The sequence below is a fragment of the Diabrotica virgifera genome, chromosome 5 (genome assembly GCF_917563875.1).
Source record: "Diabrotica virgifera virgifera chromosome 5, PGI_DIABVI_V3a".
Lineage (NCBI taxonomy): Eukaryota > Metazoa > Arthropoda > Insecta > Coleoptera > Chrysomelidae > Diabrotica > Diabrotica virgifera.
The window spans coordinates 156,764,324-156,790,486 of record NC_065447.1 but is presented as its reverse complement, the minus strand read 5'-3'; the positions used below and the strand labels follow the sequence as shown (position 1 = coordinate 156,790,486).

At 33.0% G+C, this 26,163-nt stretch overlaps 1 protein-coding gene across 1 annotated transcript in view; it reads right to left on the bottom strand.

The window, feature by feature from the left end:
- Window positions 1-26,163, bottom strand: part of LOC114332848 (uncharacterized) — a 415,288-nt gene that overhangs the window by 13,807 nt on the left and 375,318 nt on the right. The window contains exons 23-25 of the mRNA XM_050650473.1: window positions 19,363-19,411; window positions 19,062-19,311; window positions 7,686-7,842 (exon numbers count right to left, since the gene is read on the bottom strand). Of these exons, the coding sequence (XP_050506430.1) occupies window positions 7,686-7,842; window positions 19,062-19,311; window positions 19,363-19,411 (456 nt within the window). The remainder of the gene's footprint in view (window positions 1-7,685; window positions 7,843-19,061; window positions 19,312-19,362; window positions 19,412-26,163) is intronic.

Genomic DNA, 26,163 nt, shown 5'->3' with positions numbered 1-26,163 from the left:
TATCTTTCCGCCAAATATTTTTCTTAGGACTTTTCTTTCCCATACTTTAAGCATGACTTGCTCGGATTTGTTCATCGTCCATGTTTCACTGGCATACAAGACTATAGGTCTTATCACTGTCTTGTATATTCTTATCTTAGCCCCTCTAGATATGTTCTTATTTCTCAATAAGTTGTTTAGAGCAAAGATACAACGATTGCCAGCCATAATTCTCGCTTGGATTTCTTCTTTTATATTTGGTCTCCTAGTGAATGTCGCTCCTAGATATTGGAATCTCTCTACTTCCTCGAATTTATATATTTTTGCCTCTGTGTTTATTGTCAGGTATTGTCCTTGTGTGTATTCTCGTTCTGTCCATTCCATATATTTAGTCTTTTCTTCGTTTATGTATATCCCTTTCTTTCTTCCTATCGCCTCTAGTCTTTTTAGTATTTCTTTTAATTCTTGTTTGCTTCTGGCTATCATTACTATGTCATCAGCGAATGCCAAGCATTGGTGTTTTCGTTGGTATACAAGTCCTGTCCTGTTAATTTCGGCTTCTCTGATGACTATTTCAAGAAGGATACTAAACAACAGTGATGACAGTGGGTCTCCTTGTCGTACCCCTTCACCGACCCTAAACTTATCTGTTTCCTTTCCATTTATTTTAACCCTGTTCTCTGTTTCTCTGAGTGTAACTTTTACCATCTTTATTAATTTTTTACTAATTCCAATTTCACATAGTGCTTTGTATATTTCTTTTCGTTTAACTCTGTCAAAAGCTTGTTTAAAGTCAATGAATAGGGCCATTGTAGATTTTCCGTATTCGTAGCTTTCCGCTTGTATCTCACGCAGCAGGAAAATTTGATCCACCGTGCTGCGTCCTCTTCTGAATCCACATTGATATTCTCCTATGTCATTATCTATCTTTTGTGTTATCTTGTCTTTTATATGTACTGCAAGTATTTTATATGCAACGTTTAGTAGGGCTACTCCCCTGTAATTATGGCATAAACTTTTGTCGCCTTTTTTGTGAATTGGACACAGTGTGGCTTCAGTCCATTCTTTTGGTATGTGTTCTTGTTCCCAAATTTCTTTTATCAGCTTTTCCAAATGCTTAATTAGTACTGGTCCTCCATATTTAAACATTTCAGCTGTTATTTCATCCTTACCTGGGCTCTTGTTTTTCTTTAGTTTTTCTATTATTTCTTTTATTTCTTTTTCATTAGGCGGTCTTTCCTGTATTTCTTCTTGATCAATATTTTCATTCGGTCCTTCTTCTTCTTCTTCTGCATATTCTGTTGTGGGAATTTCATTTAGAAGCTCTTCGAAGTATTCTCTCCATCTGCTCAGTATTTCTTCGTCGCTTACTAAATTCCTTCCATTTTTGCTTTTGTAGTGTACAGGTTTTCTTTGGAACCCCTTTTTCTCATTTTTTACTCCTTGATATAAGTTCCTGACTTCTCCATTTTTATAGTTTTCTTCTATGCATTTCAATTTATCTTCGTTGTACTTTCTTTTCTTTGCTCTTATGATTCTTTTAGTTCGTTTTCTTTGTTCGTTGTATTGTATCTCCATCTCTGGTGTTTTCACTTGCATCATTTTGAGTCTTAACTTATTTCTTTCATCCAGTTCTATTTTACATTCTTCATCAAACCATTCTTTGAATCCATCTTTTATATTTCTATTACTGACTTGCGCTGCTTTGGTCATACATACTTTTATTTGCGTCCATTTTTGTTCGATGTTTTCATTTTTTGCAATATTTTCCAGTTCTCTAGTGACTAGTCTTTCATATTTACTTTGTTCTTCTTCTGACAGTAGTCTAATAGGTTTAGTTACTTTGTACCTTTTTTTCTGTTGATTTCTAAGAACTGGTATAACCTGTTTAAGTTGTATTCCGACTATAAAGTGATCTGTGTCTGCATCCGGTCCTCTATATGTTCTTATGTTCTTTATACATTTTTCCATGTCTTTTTCGATGAGCACATGATCTATTTGATTTATGGTTTTTCCATCTGGTGATCTCCATGTTCCTTGATATATTCTTTTGTGTTGAAAGTACGTGCTCATAACGATCATGTTTTTTTCTTTTGCAAAATCTATTAAGAGGTGACCATTTTCATTCGTTGTTTCATGCAGACTATATTTTCCTATGGTGGGTGTGTATATTTCTTCTTTTCCTATTTTGGCATTAGCATCACCTAGTACTATTTTTATATCGTATTTGGGAATATTTTCGAATACTGTATCTATTTGACTGTAGAAGTCTTCCTTTATCTCTATGTTTTTCTCTTCAGTCGGTGCATGTATGTTTATAAATGTTATTTTTTGGTATTTTCCTCTTATTCTTAGTATGCATATTCTCTCTGAAATTGGTTTAAAGTCAACGATTAGATCTTTCAGCTTTTTGTTTACTACAAATCCTGTGCCTAACATTCTATTTTCGCCTCCGCTATTGAAAAATAAATAGTCATTTATTTCCATTGAGTTTTGGCCTAGTTGTTTCGTTTCTTGTAGTGCTACTATTTCGATTTTATATTTTTTACATTCATCTACTAGGTGTTTCAGTTTTCCTTCTTCGTATGTTCCTCTTACATTCCATGTTCCTACTAATATATGTTCTTTTATGGGCTGCTTTTCATTAATAATCTGTACATTTTGTCTATTTCGTGTACCTGTACTTTGCCATGTCGTCTCCGTTATTTCAGTCTGCTTTCGTTGTATTGCTAGTTTTTTGGTTGTATATTTTTCTCTTTAATGAGTTGTTGTTGGCTGTTATTCCATGTCCATATTTCACCATTAATGATTAGCTTCTGGTATCCTATTTTTACATTTTTTCCATTATGCCTCTCTACCATAGCCTTGCTTCTAATTTCTTTCTGAATAATTCTTTCTTCTTTTGACATATCATCATTAATATAGATTCTTTCGTCCTTTTTGGTTTTTAATTTACTTTTATTTTTCATTACTTCTATTTTGTTTTTCACGCTGTTGAGTTCCACTATGACAGTATTTTCTCCTATTTTCCTTGCTCCATTTACATCTACTGAAACTTGTAGCTCTTTTTCCATAAAATTCTCCATAGCCCCTCGTAAAACTTTCTGATCATTTGTATCAATTTTTATTCCTTGTATTATTACATTTTTTCTCTTTCTTTCTCTTTCCAATTTCTCTATTTTTTCATTTGCTATACTAATTTCTTTTTCTAATTGACCTATTTGATTTATAGCTTTTTCGTTTGTTTCTCGCAGCTTTTTTATTTCATCTTTGTAGCCGCTTTGTTGATCTTTCAGTTCTTTAATTTCATTCTTTAGTTGTGTGATTTCGTCTCCAGATCTATATTGTTCTTTTTTTATGTCTTTTATATCCATTGCTAATTCCCTCATCATTTTCATCATTTGTTCCATTCCACTTATGTTATCTTCATCTGTTTTTTGTGATGTTCTAGCTGTTATTTTTGATTTTTTGCTGGGATGTTCCTCCTCTTCCCTTCTCCTTTTCATTTCATCATCTAATTCGCTATCTGAACTCATTGTTCTTAATTCCTAGTTATTTTTCGTGCTAGAGTTATTAGTCAATGCGTCACGGGTGAAGTTTCGTGGAGAACTCTACTCACAGTTCAAATTCCCACCCGCACCCGCGCTAGCCGTTACTAATTTTCCAGCACTTTTATTCCTAGGTAAAATCAAAATCAAAATCCGGCCCTGGTTATCTGTTTATAATAAAATTAATTATATTATAATAAAGTTTTCTACTTACAGCTGATTCTGTTTATTAATATGCTTTATTTTCCTGTAGAAATACACCATTCACAATATTGTTTTGTTTCCACCTACTGCAAAACCTGCTTTGTTTATATTCGATATCACACAAGTTTTTATCACTTTACACAAGAATTTAATTCCTTATCGTTGGAATTACTTTTTTCCGATTTTTTCACTGTATAATTAGTTAACTAATTAGGTTGTTTATTTATGTACCTACATATATTGGTTTATAGTTACACTGCACTTTTGTATAACACAATTGTTTTATTGCTATATCTGCCCGAGAATCGAGTTAAGATACGAGCTAAACACGTGTGTTCTATTCGCTGGTCAGCGACCGAATCCCACTGTAGCATTTGGAGTTACAAATATTTCCAGCAGCTTTACATTTGCATTCCTTTTACTAAAACCTGGCGAGTAATTCGTACTTTACCCAAGTAATCCTAGAATTGAAAATAGGCGGTTTAGTTTTGATTTAAATCTGTCTCCTCTCATCCTTCGATAGCTATTTCTAGGTCTACCCGTTGTCAGAAGGCTATGCAAGAAGACAAATCTAAATCAAAACTTTCGATCTCTTCAGCATAAAATAAACTATTTATACCATAGTAAGGTTAGAATAGCAAGGCTAAATAGTTTATTTTATGCCGAAGAGATCGGAAGTTTTGATTTAGATTTGTCTTCTTGCATAGCCTTCTTGACAACGGGTAGACCTAGAAATAGCTATTGAAGGATGGCAGGAGACAGATTTAAATCAAAACTAAACCGTCTATTTTCACTTATACCATACCTGTATTAGAGTACAAAAGAGTCGTTTCAAATGGGTTCTCTGATATCTCATATGTTCCTAGCGGCGCCTTTTAATATTTTCATATCTGGGTTAACAGAAAACTTGATTCGTGTCGACATTTATTTCGTTTTATTTCAATCCTAGAATTACCCATTTACCTAACATTACCCGTAACATATATATTATTAAAAGATGTCCCCTTTGTAATAAAAAGCCACCTGCCTTAGCATTTTCACAAAATCTAATGAACATTGCCAAATATCAGGTTATTCTAAATATAAATGTGTCCCGAATAAAGTACGTGCCTTCTAGTGGCGGGATACGGGCAACAATACATTGGCTTATAGGGCAGTCCTTACAGTAGAAAAATGCAAGCGGGTGTGGGATAATACTGCACTTTGGTTGCATTGGTGGTGTATTGGCTAAATCGTGCAGGATATGATGCTGACAGAAAAGGCATTCAGGCATCAGATATCCAAAAAACTTTTTCAGACCATAATAATGAAAAGACCTTCTCCAATGCAATAAAAACTTGAAAAATGATGGCATCTCCTGAGGTAAAATATTCCGGAAGTAAAATGAGCCTCTTTCGGATTTCCGGGTGAAGACTATCTCAGGAGAACACCAGTGCAGGTTAGATCAGGTTATTATAAATATTGTCTGATCTTATAATTTTATTAGTCACAATATTATGTTTTCTATGGATGTTATTATGTTATGTTCACCGTCGTTCTATGAAAATTAGTTTGGGGTCTATTTTGTGTACAAATTTCGTCTTCGTATTTATTATCGTAATCCAACAAATAATTTTGGTCACTTATATTGGCATGAATCCCATACTGAGAACACACATAGACATACGTTTAGGTATCTTAAAGAAGCGAGCAGTCTTTATCGCGTTTAACCTATATACAATTTTTTTGTCGCTTCTCTCTTATTTTTTACATACAGGGTGGGGCATTAGTGTGACAAAGTCCAATTACTCGTTTGTCGTAAGAGATACGAAAAAAGTTATTTAGGTAAAAGTTGGAGCACAGATAGGACCATAATTTAAAAATATTCTCAAATCACACAGGGTCACCGGTATTGACAGGTTTATGTTTTTTAAATAGAACACCCTGTATATTTTTACATTTTTAGATTTTCCTCGATGTCTTCTTTCATAAAATATAAGGTTTTGTAATATTATACGAGGTAGTTTAAGAGATAATTGCGTTTTTTTGTTAATTTCGTAGCTATATTCATACCCTGTAGAATTGTAGTGATATGACATCAAAATTTCTATTTATGCTCAAAGGATTTTTAATATAGTCTACTGTTGTTAAACATTATTATTATAGCGAAATGTTTAATTTTAATATACAGGGTAATTCAGTATTTTAATGAAATGATATTTTATGGTACTTTTTTAATTCTTAAGCATTCCCTATTCCTAACTGCTTCAGTTTTTGAGTTATTCGTGATTTATTAAGCCAAACATTAATTGCAATAAAACTTAAGTGAAATTGTATTAGATTACTGTGAAAACATTAAATCAAAAATAATTTTTCAAAAAAAAAATATTAATCTAGACTCATCCTTAGTTTATTAATATTGGATGAGATATCCAAAAACCTACGTAGTTAAGATTGATGGTGCGTAAAATATTAATAAAATCATACATACCTAGTTGGCTATGACAATTTTGCTAAAACATTTGACATTATACTATTTTTATAGTTTCAGTTGCTTTGGTACCATTATTTATATATAAATTTTTCCAATGAGAAACTGATTAAAATGGTTTTATACTAGGAGAGTAACACAAAACTGTGCTACTAGCAATAAGAATTTTTCATCAGCAGTTCCCTGATAGACGCCAATCAAGAAGAGAAACTTTTTTTTTTAAGTATACTTAGAATATTTTAAATGGACTGTATACTTAAATTACGAGAAACCTGATCGAACCTGTTTAACAAACTCTTGTAAATTTTTGGATATCTGATCCAATATTAATAAATTAAGGATCAGTATTGATTAATATGTATTTTTTTCCAACAATTATTTTTGATTTAATATTTTCACGGCCACCTAATAAAATTACACGTAATTATGTTGACGTAATACGTTATTGTTGGCTTAAAAAATCACGAATAACTCAAAACTTAGGCATTTAGGTATAGAGAATGCTTAAGAAATAAAAAAGTACCATAAAATATCATTTCATTACAATACTAAAATGTAGGTTATTCCATTTAAGAAAACTCAGAAAATACTCATTCTGAGTTTAGACCAACCCTGTATATTAAAATTAAACATTGCGTTATGTTAATAATGTTAAATAATAGTAGACTATATTAAAAATCGAATGAACATAAATAGAAATTTTGATGTCAAGTCACTACAATTCTACAGGGTGTGAAACTTGTTACGAAATTAACAAAAAACGTAATCATCTTTTAAATCACCTCGTATAATATTACAAAACCCTATATTTTAATAAAGAAGACATCGAGAAGAATGCAAAAATGTAAAAATATACTGGGTGTTCCATTTAAAAAAATAAAATTTTGTGTCACCCTGTAAATACGGGTGGCCCTGTAGATTTGAAAATATTTTTAAATCATGGTCCTATCTGTGCTTCAACTTTTACCTAAATAACTTTTTTCGTATCTCTTACGACAAACGAGTAATTGGACTTTGTGACACTAATGCCCCACTCTGTATATACGTCGTCAGTTTTTATATTAAATCAAAGCTGTTTTGTCTATATTCCAGCCTTCTCCCAAAAATTGTCTTTTCAAAAACATTTTGTCCGCCTGTAGAGAGCATATTCGATCAACCATAATCTTATTTCCGTTAAATTAATGCTCTATATCGGTTAACAAAAAGTGACATCAAGGTGATATTTATATTTCTTCTATCTGCATTGAGATTACTAAAACTTCTTCAGAATCAAGATTACTCGAGAGTTTGGTATTTTTCCATTTTTTATCACTTTTTAAATACAAACCTTTTGTTTCGATTGCCCTTTTCGTTGAATACCATTGTTTTGGCTGTAAATTTGTGTGTTTATTATCTATCCTCTATTTATATTCTACTATCTACTTTCATATTAATTGGTCTACAATAAATAGTAAAGCAACAAATCTATTTCCTGTTTGGCTTACCTTAAGTCGTCTAGGTGACAATTGTTTGGGAGAACTCAAGCTTTGAGAGTCTTCTAGCTGGGGTTCTTCGCTGTCAAATACTTTGAACAGCTGTCCACCTTCTGGGTAAGTTTCGTATATTCTTCTTTCTGGTTTGCGCATATTAAAAAACTCAAAACTGAAAGATATAAATAATTCTTATTTAATATGCATCACATATAGTGTTCAAATCACTAGATTTCAAAAGCAATAATATTAAAATTTCTTATTTATTCGTAAAAGTATTGAAATGTGTTCAGAATGTTCTTCAGTGTATATGTTTAGTACATGACTATGGGTACCGGAAACTGCAAAAGAGCAATTATTAGATTCTACTTCTTTCACAGTGCTACATAATTGATTAATAGAAGTTGCGACGTTTTTATTATTCTTTAAAGATGCGATGTCACAGTATGTTTTACATGAGGATAATGGGGATAAATCGTTTATAATTAGTACTTGCTGTACCAGTTTTGGAATTTCCTATAAAATTCCATATCACGATTATGGCAATAATGAGTATTTTACTTTTCAACTTTGACTTACGAGGTTGCCTTCAACAGAAACTGAATATAGTGATGAGTACGCTAATAAATCGGCAAAATAACGCAAAAAAAAGAAAACATAATACGCTATGAAATAAAAGAGACGAAACTTCTAGAGGTAGTAATTTATCAATAGAAACCTATAAATTTACATTATTTTGATAGTTTCCCACCTTTAGACGTATCGGAGGAGTTTAGCAACTGCCACTGTGACAGAAAAATTGTATACAATTCTTGTGTGACAGTTTGACTCCAATGTGTCTAAAGGTAAGAAATTATCAATATATTGTAAATGTATAGGTTTCTATTGATAATTTCCCACCTTTACTAGTTTCACATCTTTTTATTGCACAAAGTATTATGTTTTAAATCTTTTCCGTTATTTTGCCAATTATTAGCGCACTCATTACTATGTACTATTATTATAAGAATTACAGACCCAATTAATAACCAGTTTAAGAACCTCTAGATCAGACAATATTTACTTGGCATTTTTTTAAATGTGCCAATAATTCAACAACAATTTTTTCTGAAAAGTTGGTTACTAGTTCACAAATTTCTTATTTTTCTTCTTTCAAAAAAAAACGCTTCTATTTGAAAGAAGCTTGTGCTTGTACTGAAGTACAAAATGAAACTTTTTAGCCTCAGCAGCTCATCAATTGTCTAATTGAGATATATTTTAAACCAGTCACGATTACTCTAATTTCGTTAGAGGCTATCAGGTATGGTGCGGACCAGGAATTGTACGCAAGAAGACCGCTTTGCTGTAGGCTGCAATGGATAGTACGCAGACTTCTTTAGAGGGCAGCTACACAACTTGTTGTTGAAATTGTCATATAGTTTGTTAATCATGGTAAATGATATCATAGCCAGAAGATGAGTTGTTTGACATAAAAGATATTTATTTTCTGTGTAATAGCATCTGCGAAATGTCAAACTTAACTGGTGTTGACGAATGATTCTATCTACTGTCAATATTTTTCATTTCAACGATCTAATGTAATCTCCTTCTCATAGGCATCTTTCAGTGCGTCACAGTTTTTCGATTTCTTTCTAACGCATTAAGTTGGAAGTGACAGCAAAAAGGTACGTCCGTGAATAAAATAATTTATAACATTTATTCTAGTGGTTGATAGATGGCGCTATAATCAAACAAAAAATTATTTATGTATGTAATATCTATACGACTATAACTTGTACAATTTATAAAACTATACAAATCAAAGAACATACCTTTTTATAAATGAAATAAACACAATTGATTTGTTTTTATACCAAATTACGATTACGATTCTAACAATTGTCAGTTTTAATTAAAATGCCATGCTTCCACATTCTTAAAATCATATCTTACATCATTAATGACACACTGAAAGACTGAGAAGAACTTTAAACTATAGTCGTATAGATATGTAATAAGTAAATAATCAGTAAGTCGGTAGACCTAAATTTTTTTTTCGATTATAGCGCCATCTATCAAGCACTAGAACAACTGTTATAGATGTGTAGGTATGCATCACGGACGTGCCTTTTTTTCTGTCACTTGCGTCACACTGAAAAAAGCCTATGAGAAGAACCATAATTAATTATTAATTAGGCCACGTTGCATAAATATCATATAGTACAGTCAACCAAGATTATTTGTTGTATTAATATAGAAGAAGGTAAAAATTAATTTGATAAGAAAAAAATCTATAGAGAAACAGAAAACGAATTAATGTACCTATTTCTCCTGTAATGTATTTCTTTTAATTTCTTGTCATAGTTTCCAATATAAGAAGATCTGACTAATCAACATAAAAATGAAACGAGTACTTAGGAAGATAAGTCTTAAGGTTATTTCAACGTCACCGTCATACAGAGAATAAAACCTAAATAATATATAAATAGTTACGTTAAAAGTGCTCTAAATGTTAAAAGAATATAATATATTATTATATTTAGTATAATAAATAGCGCACACGAAGGTGCAGATCATTTCTGAGATACTTTCTAACGGCAAAAACTAAACTTACAAAAGGTAGGAGAAAACAGACAACAAAAATGGTAAAAACAAATTCTGTGCAATACACGACAAAATAAAAAAATATTAATTAAATAGTAGCTAGTGAGACTGAGCTATCAACAAATGTTTAAAGAAGATCTGTGTTAGCAAAGTCGAGACAGATATGGTTCGTCCGCTAGAACTTTTCCCATGTGTCACGATTAATTGCCAAACAAATTAAGTCAAAACATAAAGTGAAACGTACGTCGATGTGTATAGCATATAGTATACAGTATACACAATGTATACTGTATAATGTATATACAATACACAAAAGATACCACAATACCTTCGAACCAAAGTGTTCGATTCTTGTATCCTTCCTGTTCTCACTTACGGAGCTCAAACCTGGACATTCACAAAAATGAACATGGACAAGATTAGAAAAACTCAAAGAGCCATGGAACGACAGATGCTTAGTATCTCACTCATAGATCGGCAAACAAACGAAGCAACCCGAAACAAAACAAAAAAGGGATGCCGTGGAACAAGCGGCTAAATTAAAATGGAAATGGGCTGAACACAACGAACGTCTCGAAAATGGTAGATGGAGCAAGGAAGTTGGAAACTGGCGACCGTACGAAGCGAAGAGACCAAGAGGAAGACCTCAAATGCGCTGGAGCGATGACATCAGAAGAGTCGCAGGACCAATGTGGAAACGCCTCACACACAACAGAGATGAATGGCGAGAAATGGAAGAGGCCTTTATTCGACATGTCGAATAGAAAAAAAGGCTTTAAAAAAAATAAATAAAAAATACACACTGTATATACACATCTATGTACGTTTCACTTTATGTTATGGCCTAATTTGTTTGAAAGTGAATCGTGACGCATGGGAAAAGTTATAGAGGACGGACTATATACACAATCCAAATTAATTTTGTATTTTTTGCAACAGGTGGGTGACCGTTTCTGGGTCACAGTCTATACCCCATCTTCAGGCATAATAGTAGAAACTTTTTAAGGCTAAAATATATGAATATTTCTTACAGATATACACAAAGTTTATTCTTTATAGTAGAAAACTACATTGCCGCGGTATTTTGGAGAAAGAGTGTAACGTTATAAACTTCACAAGTTTGTTATTTATATTTAAGTAATTATTTTATTCCAATGTTTATTGATTTTGTTCATTTCTTAACTTTCTGTCTTATAATAATAATAATCGAGTCTTCTACAACTGTCGTCGCTTCTCGCATCATAATTTCCAGCGTTTTCTGCCAAAGCAATCTTCAGCTTTGAGATCTCTGGCGGTCATTGCATCTTCGACATCTTCTTTCCAGGATCGTCATGGTCTACCTCGTTTTCTTCTAGTGGGTCCATTTTTTTTTTCGGCCATCTATTTTCAGGCATTCTCTGAAGGTGTCCATACCAGTTGAGTTTTTTGGCTTCGATTGTGTCTATTATATCTAGATCGATTTCCATTACTTTCCTAGTATCTTCGTTTCTCACCCTATCAAGTCTAGTGATCCGACAACATCGTTTCCAATAGTTCATTTCCGTGGCCTTAATTTTTTATTTGTTTCTTTGGTTTATTTCCCAGAGTTCAGCGACGTACAACCCAATACATTCTATTATTGTTTTAAATATTTCTGTTTTGTTTTACTATTTTTATTCTAAAAATAGATGGCGCTCAATTATTTAATCAACTAAATATCCTGTTTGATTTGTCACTTATCTGCTATCATCTTACCCTTATAGGGCTTTTCATCGATTGTCATTTGTTTCGAGCTTCTGTCATGTGTCACATAATATTAAAATATCTACGCCATACGTCTTTGGTTTGTATCATTGTTATATACCAATAACGTATGACGTAGATATGTTAATATTATGTGACACATGACAGAAGCTCGAAACAGATGACTGTGAATGAAAAGCCCTATTCAACGGCAACTACTAACTTGATCACAATCATATTTATGTATTAAGTGCCTTCGCGGGTGCTTGTCGGCAACTAGTCGGCGACAAATTAGCAGCAAAACGCATGCGCACTTTAAAGTGTTATAAATAATATCGTTAATAGATAAATATACAAGGTATATGTACCTAGTATAATTTATAAGTAATTATTAATATTAATTAAAAGTAAATATACCTTTTATATTTATCTATTACCGGTATTATTTATATTAGTGAGGTTAGAAATTGTCGAGACAACGTAGAGACAATGAGACGACTTAACGCCTTTGAAATGTGGACCTATAGAAGAATAATGATGGTTCCCTGGGTAGATAGAGTTACGAACAACGAAGTACTGAGAAGAATAGGTAAAGAGAAGGAAGTTGAACTTACAATTAAAGAAAGAAAACTACAGTATCTCGGGCATGTGATGCGAGGCGAGAAGTATGGCATCCTGCGACTGATAATGCAAGGAAAGATAGATGGCAGAAGAAGCATCGGAAGAAGACGAATTTCATGGCTGAAGAATCTGCGAGAATGGTTTGGATGCAGCCAAAACAATTATTTAGAGCTACTGCCTCAAAAATTAAAATAGCTATGATGATTGCCAACCTCCGCAGCGGAGATGGCACCTGAAGAAGAAGAAGAAATTGTCGGCGACAATTTGTCAACTGTACCCACGAAAGCAACTATTAATTTTTTATGGTGTCTATGCTACACTCCAAGCGACAGAACATATCTTTGTCAGTTGTCAACTCTTGAACTTCTGTCATGTCAGCTTTAATTCTAAATAATGAATGTGGCAAGGTTTTTTTCTGTATCTTGTGTCTATTTAATATGATGTTTCTGTTCAAAAATTCATTTATATCGTTTAAATCTGCACTGGGTTTTTTAGCTTAACATTAACTTTTGTCCCCATTTTCGTGAGAGACTTCTTGAAGCCCACAACACATAGTCCTACGATATAGCCACATGGAATAAATCCAACTAAAAAGGTCAGCTGCCCTCAATCTAGACCATTGGAAAAGCTTGCTGAAGGAGGCCAAGATCCGGTTTGGGCTGTGGTACGATTGGATGGATGAATGGAAGTTTATATTTTATTTGTCCCTTCCAAGCCTCTTAGTGTTCACGTTTGTATCTAAGATAAGACGAAATTACACCTGAGTAACTCAGCTAGACGAATCCTTAAATATCGGCTCCCATATTTAGTAGCGAGTTTTATTGTTATACATTAACTTCCAATATTCTGTGGTAGTTCGAATGTTACAAGAGATTTCAGTAAGCGATGTCGTGTCATGTACTACGCAAATCTCTCTGTTTAAAATAATGTAGATATATCACACTGTCTCTGAACATAAGTTCTTAAATTAGCCTAATGGGTTAAATTAGCCTAAATTCTCTACTAATGGGCCCGATGATAATACATTGTAAATTCCGAAACCCCTCTCTGTTGCAATAAAAGCTCCTCTATTATAGTCCAAGAGGCAGCGCTGAAAAATCTCTCTGAATTTATTAAAGCTAGTTTTGTCATAGTTGAATACTGTGATTGTGTTGAACATTGAATTTAGGCAAAAATTAATGTATATTTGTGCAATAAACGTATATTTCTGTTTTATAACAGCAGTAAAATGTATTTTAAATTAAATAAAATACATACATTCTTCTTTTTGTGTCAATTAATTTAATTCGAAAAAAATTTTTTTGGACACCCTGTATAAATATTTATCCTAATGTTTATATTACTGAATAGAGAATTGAATTACCTTTGAAATGAGCTAGCACTTGACCCCTATTCCCATTTAAAAAAATATTCATCACGCTCAAATGGATGACGTCACTAGTATGATATACAGCGTGTCTACTTGAGTTGGAACATATGGGAAACTTTTTTATTATTAATTTTACGAAAAAAAGTTATTCTTGATAAAAAGTTCTGCATGCCCCAAAACCTAAGATTCAATTATCAGATATCAAATTTTCTCAATATTATACGAGGTATGTCAAAAAATATGAATTTCGGCTAAGGGTAAAGTACCTTTATTTCTCTCAATATCGAAAATTCTTATTATGAAAAGTTGTTTGGAAATAAAAACCAAGCTCAAATATGTAATTACATGCTTCTAATTGGAAAAAAATATTTTCCAAATTTTTCTCAAATTTATTGATACTACGTTTTTATTCATTACACATACGATAACTCTTTTATTATTACTTTTACGAAAAAAAGGTATTCTTTATAAAAATCTCTGTATGTCCTAAGACCGAAGATTCAACCAACAGATATGACATTTTATTAATTTTATACGAGTTATGTCAAAAAATATGAATTTCGCTCAAGAGTAAAGTACCTTTATTTTTCACAATATTGAAAACGGTTATTAAAAAAGTTGTTTAGAATTAAAAACTATGTGTCAATATGCAATTACATCCTTCTAATTGAAATACTGTGAAATATAAAGGTGCTATAATATTGAGCGAATTTCATATTTTTTGACACACCTCGTATAAAATTAATAAAAGTTGATATATCATGGTTGTGTCTTAGATTTTAGACCATGCAAAGTTTTTTATGAAGAATAACTTTTTTTCGTAAAATGAATAATAAACGAGTTATGATATTTGTAATAATTAAAAACGATGTTGGGTATCCATAAATTTGAGAAAAATATTTTTTTTTTCAATAAGAAGCATTTCATTGCATATTTCATCTTAGTTTTTAATTCCAAACAACTTTTTATCATAAGAATTTTCGATATTGAGAGAAATAAAGGTACTTTACCCTTAGCCGAAATTCATATTTTTTGACATACCTCGTATAATATTGAGAAAATTTGATATCTGATAATTGAATCTTAGGTTTTGGGGCATGCAGAACTTTTTATAAAGAATAACTTTTTTTCGTAAAATTAATAATAAAAAAGTTTCCCATATGTTTCCAACTCAAGTAGACACGCTGTATATGTCAAAAAATTATAACTTAAAAATCGAATAACTTTTGTATTTAAAAAAAAAATAAAAATCAATGGGAAAATCCCAATAGTTGGCTGTATACCATAGTTTAAAAAACCAATACAGAAGTAAAAACTTCGAGATGTATTCTGGTATAAAATCGTTTATTTAAAACTATAAAATGTCATGGATTGCAGAACGTTTTCGTTCTAAACAGAACATCTTCAGTGCATCCTGCCGAGTATTTAGAAACTAGCACACTGTAAATAGTGTTAACATCATCGTATATGGTTTACATAATGTAATATCTTAAAATGTTATGACTACAAGTCGATGTTAATAGATAAAGTGGAACACATGCTAAAAGGGTGCCATGGTTCCCTGCTCGAAGATGCTAGGTACTTGCCAATCCAATGGGCACAGACCAACAGAACGAAAACGTTCTGCAATCCATGACATTTTATAGTTTTAAATAAACGATTTTATACCAGAATACATCTCGAAGTTTTTACTTCTGTATTGGTTCTGGTTTATTGAACAATCACAATCTGGTTTATTGAACCAAAAGAGCCCTTTGTGGCTCAATTAGGTAAATCTAAGTCTTAATTTTACTGCTACAACCCAAATAAAAAATTAATTTGGATTGTGAGTACTTGTTTTTATATTGCTAACGTAATATTAATTCACATGAGCAATGCTTTAGCATTTATTGAAAAACATTAGTTTTAAGAGGAAAGGAGCAAAATGTAAAATTTTGACGCCGCCACAAAAAATGTTTAAAAAATTCCATGGCGCCAAGTAAAAAAAAATTCATCTGGCAACCAACTGAAATACTTCCATTATTAATGTTTCACCAATTTTATTTATTAGTCCCAATTTTTGAAAAAATATGTCGGCACTCGAATACGACCGCCGGGGTGTAGCCGACATACTTATTCCCATGATGCCAAGCGGTCGTTCAGGCGGTCGTTCTGTTGTGTTCGAGATCAATGCAAATTCATACTTTGGTGAAAAATTCATATATGATAAAATGAAAAATACTATATCACAGACCGTATCAAATCGGTCGTACACGACCGCCGTGGTATGAAAGGATTTTATTGTTTTCGAATCCTGAGAAAACTAATAAGTATTTCTGAGAAATTTAGACACAGAATGAGAGACTACTTTATTTCCGAGGGACAAAAATCCTTAGAATAAATAAAAAGTTTGCAATTAAAAATCACACTAAATTTTCTCTTTTATTTTCACCCCTGTAACTTCTGAATAAAAAAACATTATAGAGGTTTTCAGGGACTTTCGGTCATCGGTAATAATGTATTCATTCTGGGTTTAAATTTTTCAAACATATTTATTGGTTTTCTCAGGATCCGAAAAAAAAACAGATTGTAAAATTGAAAATTTTGACAGGCGTCAAAATTTTGCATTTTGCTCCGTTCCCCTTGGGAGCGTTCAAGTATTACGTAACGCAGCTTGGGGGTAGGGGGGTCTTGTAAAACGTTACGATGCATTACATGAGGGGGACGGGGGTTCGAACAGCGCGTTACGTAACATTGTTTTTTAACTTACGTAAATAAAAAGGACTACGGAATCAAAATGTCTTAACTTGGCAACTTTCGTTTATATTTTACGGAGAACCCCTAAATTGTATTATATTGTCCCTTATGATCCGCTCATGTTACGGCCCTTCTACAACTACAATAGGACAATATAGTATCTATTCAAGTGAAAAATCTTCAAATTTGTCACCAAAACAAGAACAGTAACACATGTTTGTAATAATTTATTCGACCTTTTTGGAGAACAAAAGCTGGAAAGATACAGTTTGCAGATGGGATTCAGACCAAAGAAATTTTAAGAGAGAGTCATAAATCGTTTGTCTACTCGTTTTTTGAAGTCTATCTGCAGTCTAGTTTTCTCAGTTTTCTGCAGTATTCATTCGTGTTTATACAGGGTGTCCCGAAAAGATTGGTCATAAATTATACCACAGATTCTGGGGTCAAAAATAGGTTGATTGAACCTCACTTACTTATATACAATAGTGCACACAAAAAAAGTTACAGCCCATTGAAATTACAAAATGAAAATCGATTTTTTTTTCATATATCGAAAACTCTTAAAGATTTTTTATTGAAAATGGACATGTGGCATTCTTATGGCAGCAACATCTTAAAAACAAATTAAAGTGAAATTTGTGAACCCCATAAAAATTTTATGGGGGTTTTGTTCTCTTAAACCCGCCCAAACTTTTGTGTACGTTCGAATTAAATTCATATTGTATTACCATTAGTTAAAAACAATGTTTTTAAAACTTTTTTGCCTCTTAGTACTTTTTCGATAAGCTAGTGTTTATTGAGATATTTTGAATATTTGTCGATTACACCACATATTTGTATAATATGGTTAAGTATCAGTAGTAATTGCACAAGAGCTCTAAAATTCTATATTAATTTTAGAGATCGAGTGCAATTTGTTGCGATTATTTCATGAATAAAACTGTTCAAAACCAAAATTTTATTGTAATTTATTTTACGGTTGAAAGTCATCACTTTTATAATTTTTAAAACTTTAATTGTCATTCATGTCACTGAATGTATTTTTTCATAACAACGAAGGACATCTGACGTAATGTACTTGACGATGGGAAATTATCAAAAATTATCAGTTTAATTTAGATTTCTGTAGCTTTCTATTGGTCAGGATGTCCTGTGAATGAAATAATCTATGATATACCTGTTAATAATCTGAAAATTTATTTATAATTTACATTTTTATGTATTTTTTGAAAAAGAAGGTATCTCGATAAAAGGTGACTTATCAAAAAAAGACTAAGAGACAAAAAAGTTTTAAAAACACTGTGTTTAACAACTGGTACCACAATAATAGTTTAATTGGAACGTACACAAACATTTGGGGGGTTTAAAGGAGCAAAACCCACAGAAAATGTTTATGTAAATATATTAAAAAAGAAGCCGCATCTCGATAAAAACTGGCTTATCGAAAAAATACTAGGAGACAATAAGTTTTAAAAACGTTGTGTTTAACTAATGGAACTACAATAATAAATTAATTGGGACGTACACAAAAGTTTGGGGGGGTTTAAGGGAACAAAACACCATAAAATTTTTATGGGATGGACAAATTTCACTATAATTTTGTTTTAAGGTGTTTCTGACATAAGAATCATACATGTCCGTTTTCAATAAAAAATCTCTAATAGTTTTCGATATATTGAAAAAAATCGATTTTCATTTTGTAACCTCAAAGGGCTGTAACTTTTTTTATGAGCACATTTGTACTAAGGTAAGTTAGGTTCAATAGAACTATTTTTAACCTCAGAATGTGCGGTATAATTTATGACCAATCTTTTCGGGACACCCTGTATAGTATAATTATTTTTTAGATAGGTATATACCTACCTCTGATTTCAATTTTTGTTTTTGTTGAGAATACGATTTTATTTTAAATAAAATGTTAGATAAATAAATTTGTTAAATTTTCATTTCTAATTTTATTGCTAAATGTTATTTTATTTTAAGATTTTATTAAAAAAAAAAGTTAAAAGAGAAGAATACATGAGAAAAACAATAAAGGATGAAGCCAAAAAAGTATGTAGGGATGGGGCCAACTAGGGAAAACGCAAAAAGTTAGCAGTAAAAGATTATTAACTTTTTATTACTACCGCAAATGCGGTTAAATCAATTTTTTACCGACTCTCCGGTACTTTTCGCAACATAATTGTTCCATTTAGGGTAAAATGGTCATTTGGGTGTTACGTAACGTTTTGGTAGGGGGAGGAGGTACAGAAAAACGTTACGCTGCGTTACATGGGGGGAGCGGGTGGTCAAAATTTTTTAAAAATTGCGTTACGTAATACTTGAACGCTCCCTTAATACAGAAATATAAGTATACTTACATTCTAATACTTTTTGATCTGGGCACTCGTTCAATATTTACAAACTTGGCGGCCGGCCGGAAGCGACTGAAGAAGTAGACGTTTCGTTCTTCGTTTCCTTCGTTTTCGGCAGCCTCTATAATATGGCGATAGCTTTCCGACCGGTGGATCTTGACCGTCGCCGTAGGTGCTTCCGTCGTCGGAGTCGAACCGGCAGACGTTTGCGTACTCACCGCCGCCGCCGCTGCCGCCTCTTTTGTCTCGTCTTCTTCTTGTCTTGAATCGGTATCGGGACTTCGGGGATCCCTCGTCGAGCAGAGACTTTCCGCAACAGCCGAACATGTGTCAGCAGCATCTCCAGTTCCGTTGCCCTGCCCACAATGCAAGCACAAGGTATTTTGTAATCCACTTTTACAGCTTAGGACAAATATTTATTTTATATTGAATTTACTCAAAACGCGATGAAAAAATATATAAAAACTCTTTTTTTATGTGTTTGGAAGCAATTTTAAGAGCTGGGAAGAAATTATAAGGAATATGGAGATATAAAAATAGACCAGAAGAACAACAATTTCCTTGATCTCCTCAGTGGCAAATATTGTCATTTGAATACCTTACATTTGCTGTTTTTTTAATAAGTAGCATCAGAAAGGGAAGACAAATTTGTCAAAATTGTACAGCAAGTATAGAAGTAGCATTTAATGGAGACAACAATATCTTAGAATACACTGCGCTCCAAAATTAACGCATAATTGAGGGGTATAGAAGCAAAACCAGCAATCTCCATATTTTCCCCAAATTGAGTTATTGCTGCCATCTATATCTCTGTGTTCATCTCTATAACCTACAACTTTACAAAATATTGTGTAGTAAAACCGTCAATATCTTGTTCGTATTTAACGTCAAAAATAGGGTTAGTAGCAAAAACAGCAATCTCCATAGGGCCGCTAATGCAACACCGGAAATCTCCGTTTTAAAAATTCTATTTCCTGAAAAATTTGTCAAAGTGGAGATTGCCGGTTCTGCTTCTAGACCCCTTAATTTTAAAATTCTTATTTTGAGTTGTAATGAAAAAATTTTTGTTTGTTCTTTTATGCTTTATGGTTGTTTTAGAACATCTTAAATAAAAAATTGTTCTTCTTTTACAAAAAATGTATTGAAATTGGCAATATAACATCATAAATCTAAACATTTAAACAAACAACTGATCTAAACAAACCAACATTATAATTATATGACGCAATTGAAATTTTTTAAATTCAAGAAAGTACTAGTACCGAGTACTAGTATCGAGTATTGCCTCCTCTGGCATTTATTACAGCTTGACAATGATCTCTCTTACTGAGAATTACCGTTCTAATTTCTTCTTGATCAATTTGATCCCAAATTTCAACTAACCGCAAAATCAGTTCATCTAATATGTTTGGTGCATTATGTAGTTGTCGTAGTCGTCTGCTTATGATGTTCCAAACATGTTCTATTAGGTTGAGGTCAGGACTTCTCGAAGGCCAATCCATGGCAGGAATTCCAACCTAATGACAATATTGCTGCACAATTCTTGCCATGTGTGGCCTGGCATTATCTTGCATAAGCATGAAATTATCCCCAATAAATGATGCAAATGGCGCGACATGCTTTTCTAAAATGTCTGTTATATACCTCTCCGATGTAAGCCGCCCGCGATCTATTCTAACTAATTCCGCACGAGCCTCCCAATTAATCCCAACCCACACCATTACCGAGCCGCGTCCATACTGTACAGTACCTACGGCGTTACACTGTGCGTAGCGTTCCCCAGACCTTCTGTACACTCGGTTCCTCCTGTCATCAGAAAAAAGGCAGTACCTGAATTCATCGGTGAACAATATTCTTCCCCAATCATCATTATTCCAATCAACATGTTCACGAGTAAAATGCAATCTTTGCCTTCTATGGTCTCTGGTAAATGATGGGCCAGTTGGTGCCCTTCCAGGACGTAGGTCGTTTTCGGCAAGTCTTCTTCTAATCGTATTATTTTGGCTGATTCTACAGTTATAACGATCCAAAAATTTATTTTGTAGAGAAGTACTGCTAATAAACCTTTGTCTCGGTGTACGAAGTGTCAAAAACCGGTCTTGATTAGGAGTTGTAATCCTTCTACGGCCATGACCGGGTCTTCTCGAGTTACTTCCAGTAACAGAACAACGTGTTAACACTCTTGAAATGGTTGACTGAATGATGTTAAAACGTTCAGCAAGTTCGACTTGAGTGTATCCTTCTTCGCGAAGAGTAACGATTCTAATACAGTCACTTTCTAACAAATTTCGATTTTCTTGCTGCTGATCGTTCATTTCAAAGGAAAAAACACTAACTAAACTTGAAAAACCCCTTTAAACGTTTAGCACAACGTATTCCAAATTCCAACCCAACTAAATTCGAAATAAAATGATGCACAACTAGTATGTTTTTAATTTTTTGCGAAAAATGATAAAAACATCAGCGTTTTTTACCGTTCTTTCGATAAATTTTACAATATACCGTGGGTAAGAATAATATATTATCATAAAAATCGAAGCATTAAAATTATTTGATTTACCAGGGTTTTTAAAATTGTGCGTTAATTTTGGAGAGCAATGTATGATGAGCACAAAATAATTCTAAACAAAAGATTAAAATATATGTAATATTATTCCATTTACATAAAAGCAGAAGGGGTAAGGATACTATGTAGATAACATGAATGAAAAAGCGTACGGAATATTCAACGAACTAAGAAATCATCCGAATGAGAAGCTAAGGAACTTGACGAATTAAGATAAAAAGCCAGACACCAACAACTAGTAGAGAAGTAAAAAAAATCCCCCCCCCCCCCAGCAAAGTACCACATATACAGGGTGTCCCGAAAAGAATGGTCATAAATTATACCACAGATTCTGGGGTCAAAACTAGGTTGATTGAACCTCACTTACCTATATACAATAGTGCACACAAAAAAAGTTACAGCCCTTTGAAGTTACAAAATGAAAATCGATTTTTTTTCATATATCGAAAACTCTTAGAGATTTTTTATTGAAAATGGACATGTGGCATTCTCATGGTAGCAGCATCTTAAAAAAAAATTAAAGTGAAATTTGTGCACCCCATAAAAATTTTATGGGGGTTTTGTTCCCTTAAACCCCCCCAAACTTTTTTGTACGTTCCAATTAAATTATTATTGTGGCACCATTAGTTAAACACAATATTTTTAAAACTTTCTTGCCTCTTGTACTTTTTCGATAAGCCCAGCGTTTATCGAGATATTTTGAATATTTGTCGAATCCACCACATATTTGTATATGGTTAAGTGCGGTTATAGAGACATGTTAATAATCTGAAAATTTATTTATAATTTACATTTTTAGGTATATTTTGAAAAAGAAGCCACATCTCGATAAAAGGTGACTTATCAAAAAAAGACTAAGAGGCAAAATAGTTTAAAAAATACTGTGTTTAACTAATGGTACCACAATAATAGTTTAATTAGAATGTACACAAACATTTGGGGGGTTTAAAGGAACAAAACCCCCATGAAATTTTTATGTAAACATATTAAAAAAGAAGCCGCATCTCGATAAAAACTGGCTTATCGACAAAATACTATGAGGTAAAAAAGTTTTAAAAACGTTGTGTTTAACTAATGGTAACAAAATAATGAATTAATTGGAACGTACACAAAAGTTTGGGGGGGTTTAAGGGAACAAAACCCCCATAAAATTTTTATGGGGTGGAAAAATTTCACTATAATTTTGTTTTAAGATGTTCCTGCCATAAAAATGATGCATGTCCATTTTCAACAAAAAATATCTAATAGTTTCCGATACATTGAAAAAAATCGATTTTCATTTTTTAACTTCAAAGGGCTGTAACTTTTTTTATGAGCACATTTGTACTAAGGTAAGTTAGGTTCAATCGAACTATTTTTGACCCCAGAATGTGTGGTATAGTTTATGACCAATCTTTTCGGGACACCCTGTATAACAACCACGATTCCTGAGCATTGAGGCCGTGTACCGTTAGGTTAGTACTGTGACAACAGTACAGACGGCAGACCGTCCGGCACACACAAAATCCCAGTGCGGAGAGACAGTGATTAAGTTCAAAAACCAGGGTCACTGGCTCGCTGAACGGGCACATATCTGAAGAAGAGGCAATATCCAGAGAATTCACAAAAATGAAAGGTAAAAAGGGGAAAAGGTACTCCTACGTAAGAGGTATCACCACGGAAAGGCCTCTCGGATGCACTATTTCCCAGGGCATCCAAGATAAAAAAAAAACAAATAAAGTCTCCTCAAAGTTAAAAGTAAGGATATAATTTTATATTCCATAATAAACAACCCCTCCAAGTCGTGAAACTTTTTGGTGGTAGAGAGGCTGTAATGCTCCTCTTAACTTATAACTTACAAAAGTGGACAAAATAATTTCCAAATAGATTACTTCACGACAAGAAAAAAATATATACATGTATATAACGTTACAGATAGAGTAAGCCATCAACATAAGTTGCTTGTGCTGGATATCGAAAAAAAAACGAATCTAAACCAAAATATCGAAGGGGACCAAAGAAGGTCTATTTAGGGTAAAAATAGTAAAAAGAAAGAAGTTTAAGATAAAAGACACTTCATGGTGGTCAAACTATAGATAAAAATAAAAAAGAACAGAAAATTATATAAACAGTGGGAATAAAATAGGTTGGATACAGAACTATGTATACGCTCGCCAAAAAGGAAGCGAAAACAGCGGAAGCAAACGCTAAATCAGAAGCTCGTAACATTGTATACGATCCACTTGATACTAGGGAAGACGAAACAAAAATGTATACAGGGTGCCCAGACTAATTTATCCAGGCTATATCTCTTAAACGAATAGAGATTTTCGAGTCGGACAAAAACTGATATATTCCATTTTTAAATACACTCTAATACACATCTGCTGAATAGACGATAGAAGACCACATCCAAAACTATAAGAAAATATACAGGGTGCTATTAAAAAAATTAAAGTTAGGTATTGTAACTAAGGGATGAATATTTACGGGATGACTTTTTTCTACGCCATATTAAAGTATATTACAATAATGGAATAGACCAGTTTTTGTCCCATTCTAAAATCTCTATTCGTTTAAGAGATATAGCCTGGATAAATTAGTCTGGGACACCCTGGACAATAGCCAAACATACAGAAAAAAGGCAAACATTTCAATCGTGAAAAATAATAAAATACTAATTCTCGAAAGGTATGTCAAAAAGAGATGAAAAAGAACTTTGACAGTTTATTAAATGAAGAATTTAACAGAAAACTGGTTGAGTTAACAGAGACACTAACAGCAATGGTCACCAAAATAACAAAAGAGTAAGGGGTTTAAGTATTTCAAAAAATAAAGAGAGAGCAAAGCAGTTGAATCAGATGATATAATGATATGTGAATAAGTTGACTAATAGGTTTATTTTATAGAATTATGGTAGTTGGACAAATGTAAAACGAACGGAAAAGCAGTATATGGGTATCTGTTTACAAAAACAAGGAAGATATACAGAATGTATAGACCACAGCGACATATTATGGACTTAGTCGCACCACGAACATTTGGGAGACAGTAATTGATATATTTTAATCTGTACTCTGAAGAAATATTTATATTTATAAATCATAAAAGGCTACGGCTCCACGGGCGGGAAATTGACGCTAGCAGTAGCAGTAAAATGAATTTAAGGTTCCGCGGAACGGAATAGGGATAGCCGAACTGTACCGACTACAGGACTTGTGCGTAGTCGGTTCAGTTCGGCTATTCCCATTCCGTTCCGCGGAACCTTAAGTTCATTTTACTGCTACTGCTAGCGTCAATTTCCCGCCCGTGGAGCCGTAGCTAAGAGAGGCTTTGGATGACAGACAAGAGAGAGTAAGACTAGGCGGAGAAGTAAACAACAATATCGTCAACGCTGACAGCCATTCTTGCAGAAAATTTATAAGATCTTCAGACATTAGTAAATCTAGTTAGTGAAGGAAGTTATTGGAGAGGCCTAAAAATGAATATTTCAAAGACAAAGTGAATGGCAGTTGGAAATATTGATATAGATCACGGTCTGCTTTTTCATAATGGAGAAGCAGATAGCGCTTTTAAACTATAGCAACGTCCTGAAATGTAATATGTGGTATATATTATTGTATGGTTTTGAGATATAGAGGTTAAAAACCACAATGCTGAACAAATTAGAAGCATTCGAATTGTAATGCTATCGGTGAATCCAAAAGATATCGTTGGTATCGCACACTTCCAATGAAGATTTTAAATAATGAATTCAGAATAACGTCTGTTCATAAACATCATAAAGAGAAGAAGAACAGAATAATTCGGCCATATAAATTAGAGGACCTAGATACCATCTACTTCGCCTTATAATACAAGGAAAAGTAGAGGGAAAGAAATGGGGGGGGGGGAAGTAGAGGGGTGTGTGTGTGTGTGTGTGTGTGTGTGTGTGTGTGTGTGTGTGTGTGTGTTCACAAAGAGGGGATGGCATTAGATAAACTTTTTGCCGCAGCTAAAATAGAAAGAAATGGATTGGTAAAAAAAGAAACTTTCATGATTTCGTAATGTTAGACAATGGTGTGGTTTCAGAGTAGAAGGATTATTCTGCGCAGCATCCGATAGAGAAAGGTTTAAAGAACTCATAAACATGATGAAGGATAACGTCTCAATACGGACGCGGCACCTAACGAATAAGAAGAAGAATTGATAGACAGATACGTGGAAAACCCAAAATATCTGATAACCAGTTTGTGCCAGGGAGATCAAGAACAGATGGAGTTTTCATTTCCTTGCATCAACAGATGCAAGATAGTTGATGTAAATATACAGTGAGGACGTTTGAGTTGGAATAAATTTATTTTCTCGAGAATGGGCGACTCTGGAGATAAATCCCGAAACAGGTAGATTTTTATTTTTAAATTATAATTTTTTGGCATATATATCATACTAGTGACGTGGTTCATCTGGGTGCGATGACATAATCGATGATTTTTTTAAATGAGAATAGGGGTCGTGTGATAGCTCATTTGCATGTTTATTCAATTATATATTCAGTAACATAAACATTAACATAATTATTTA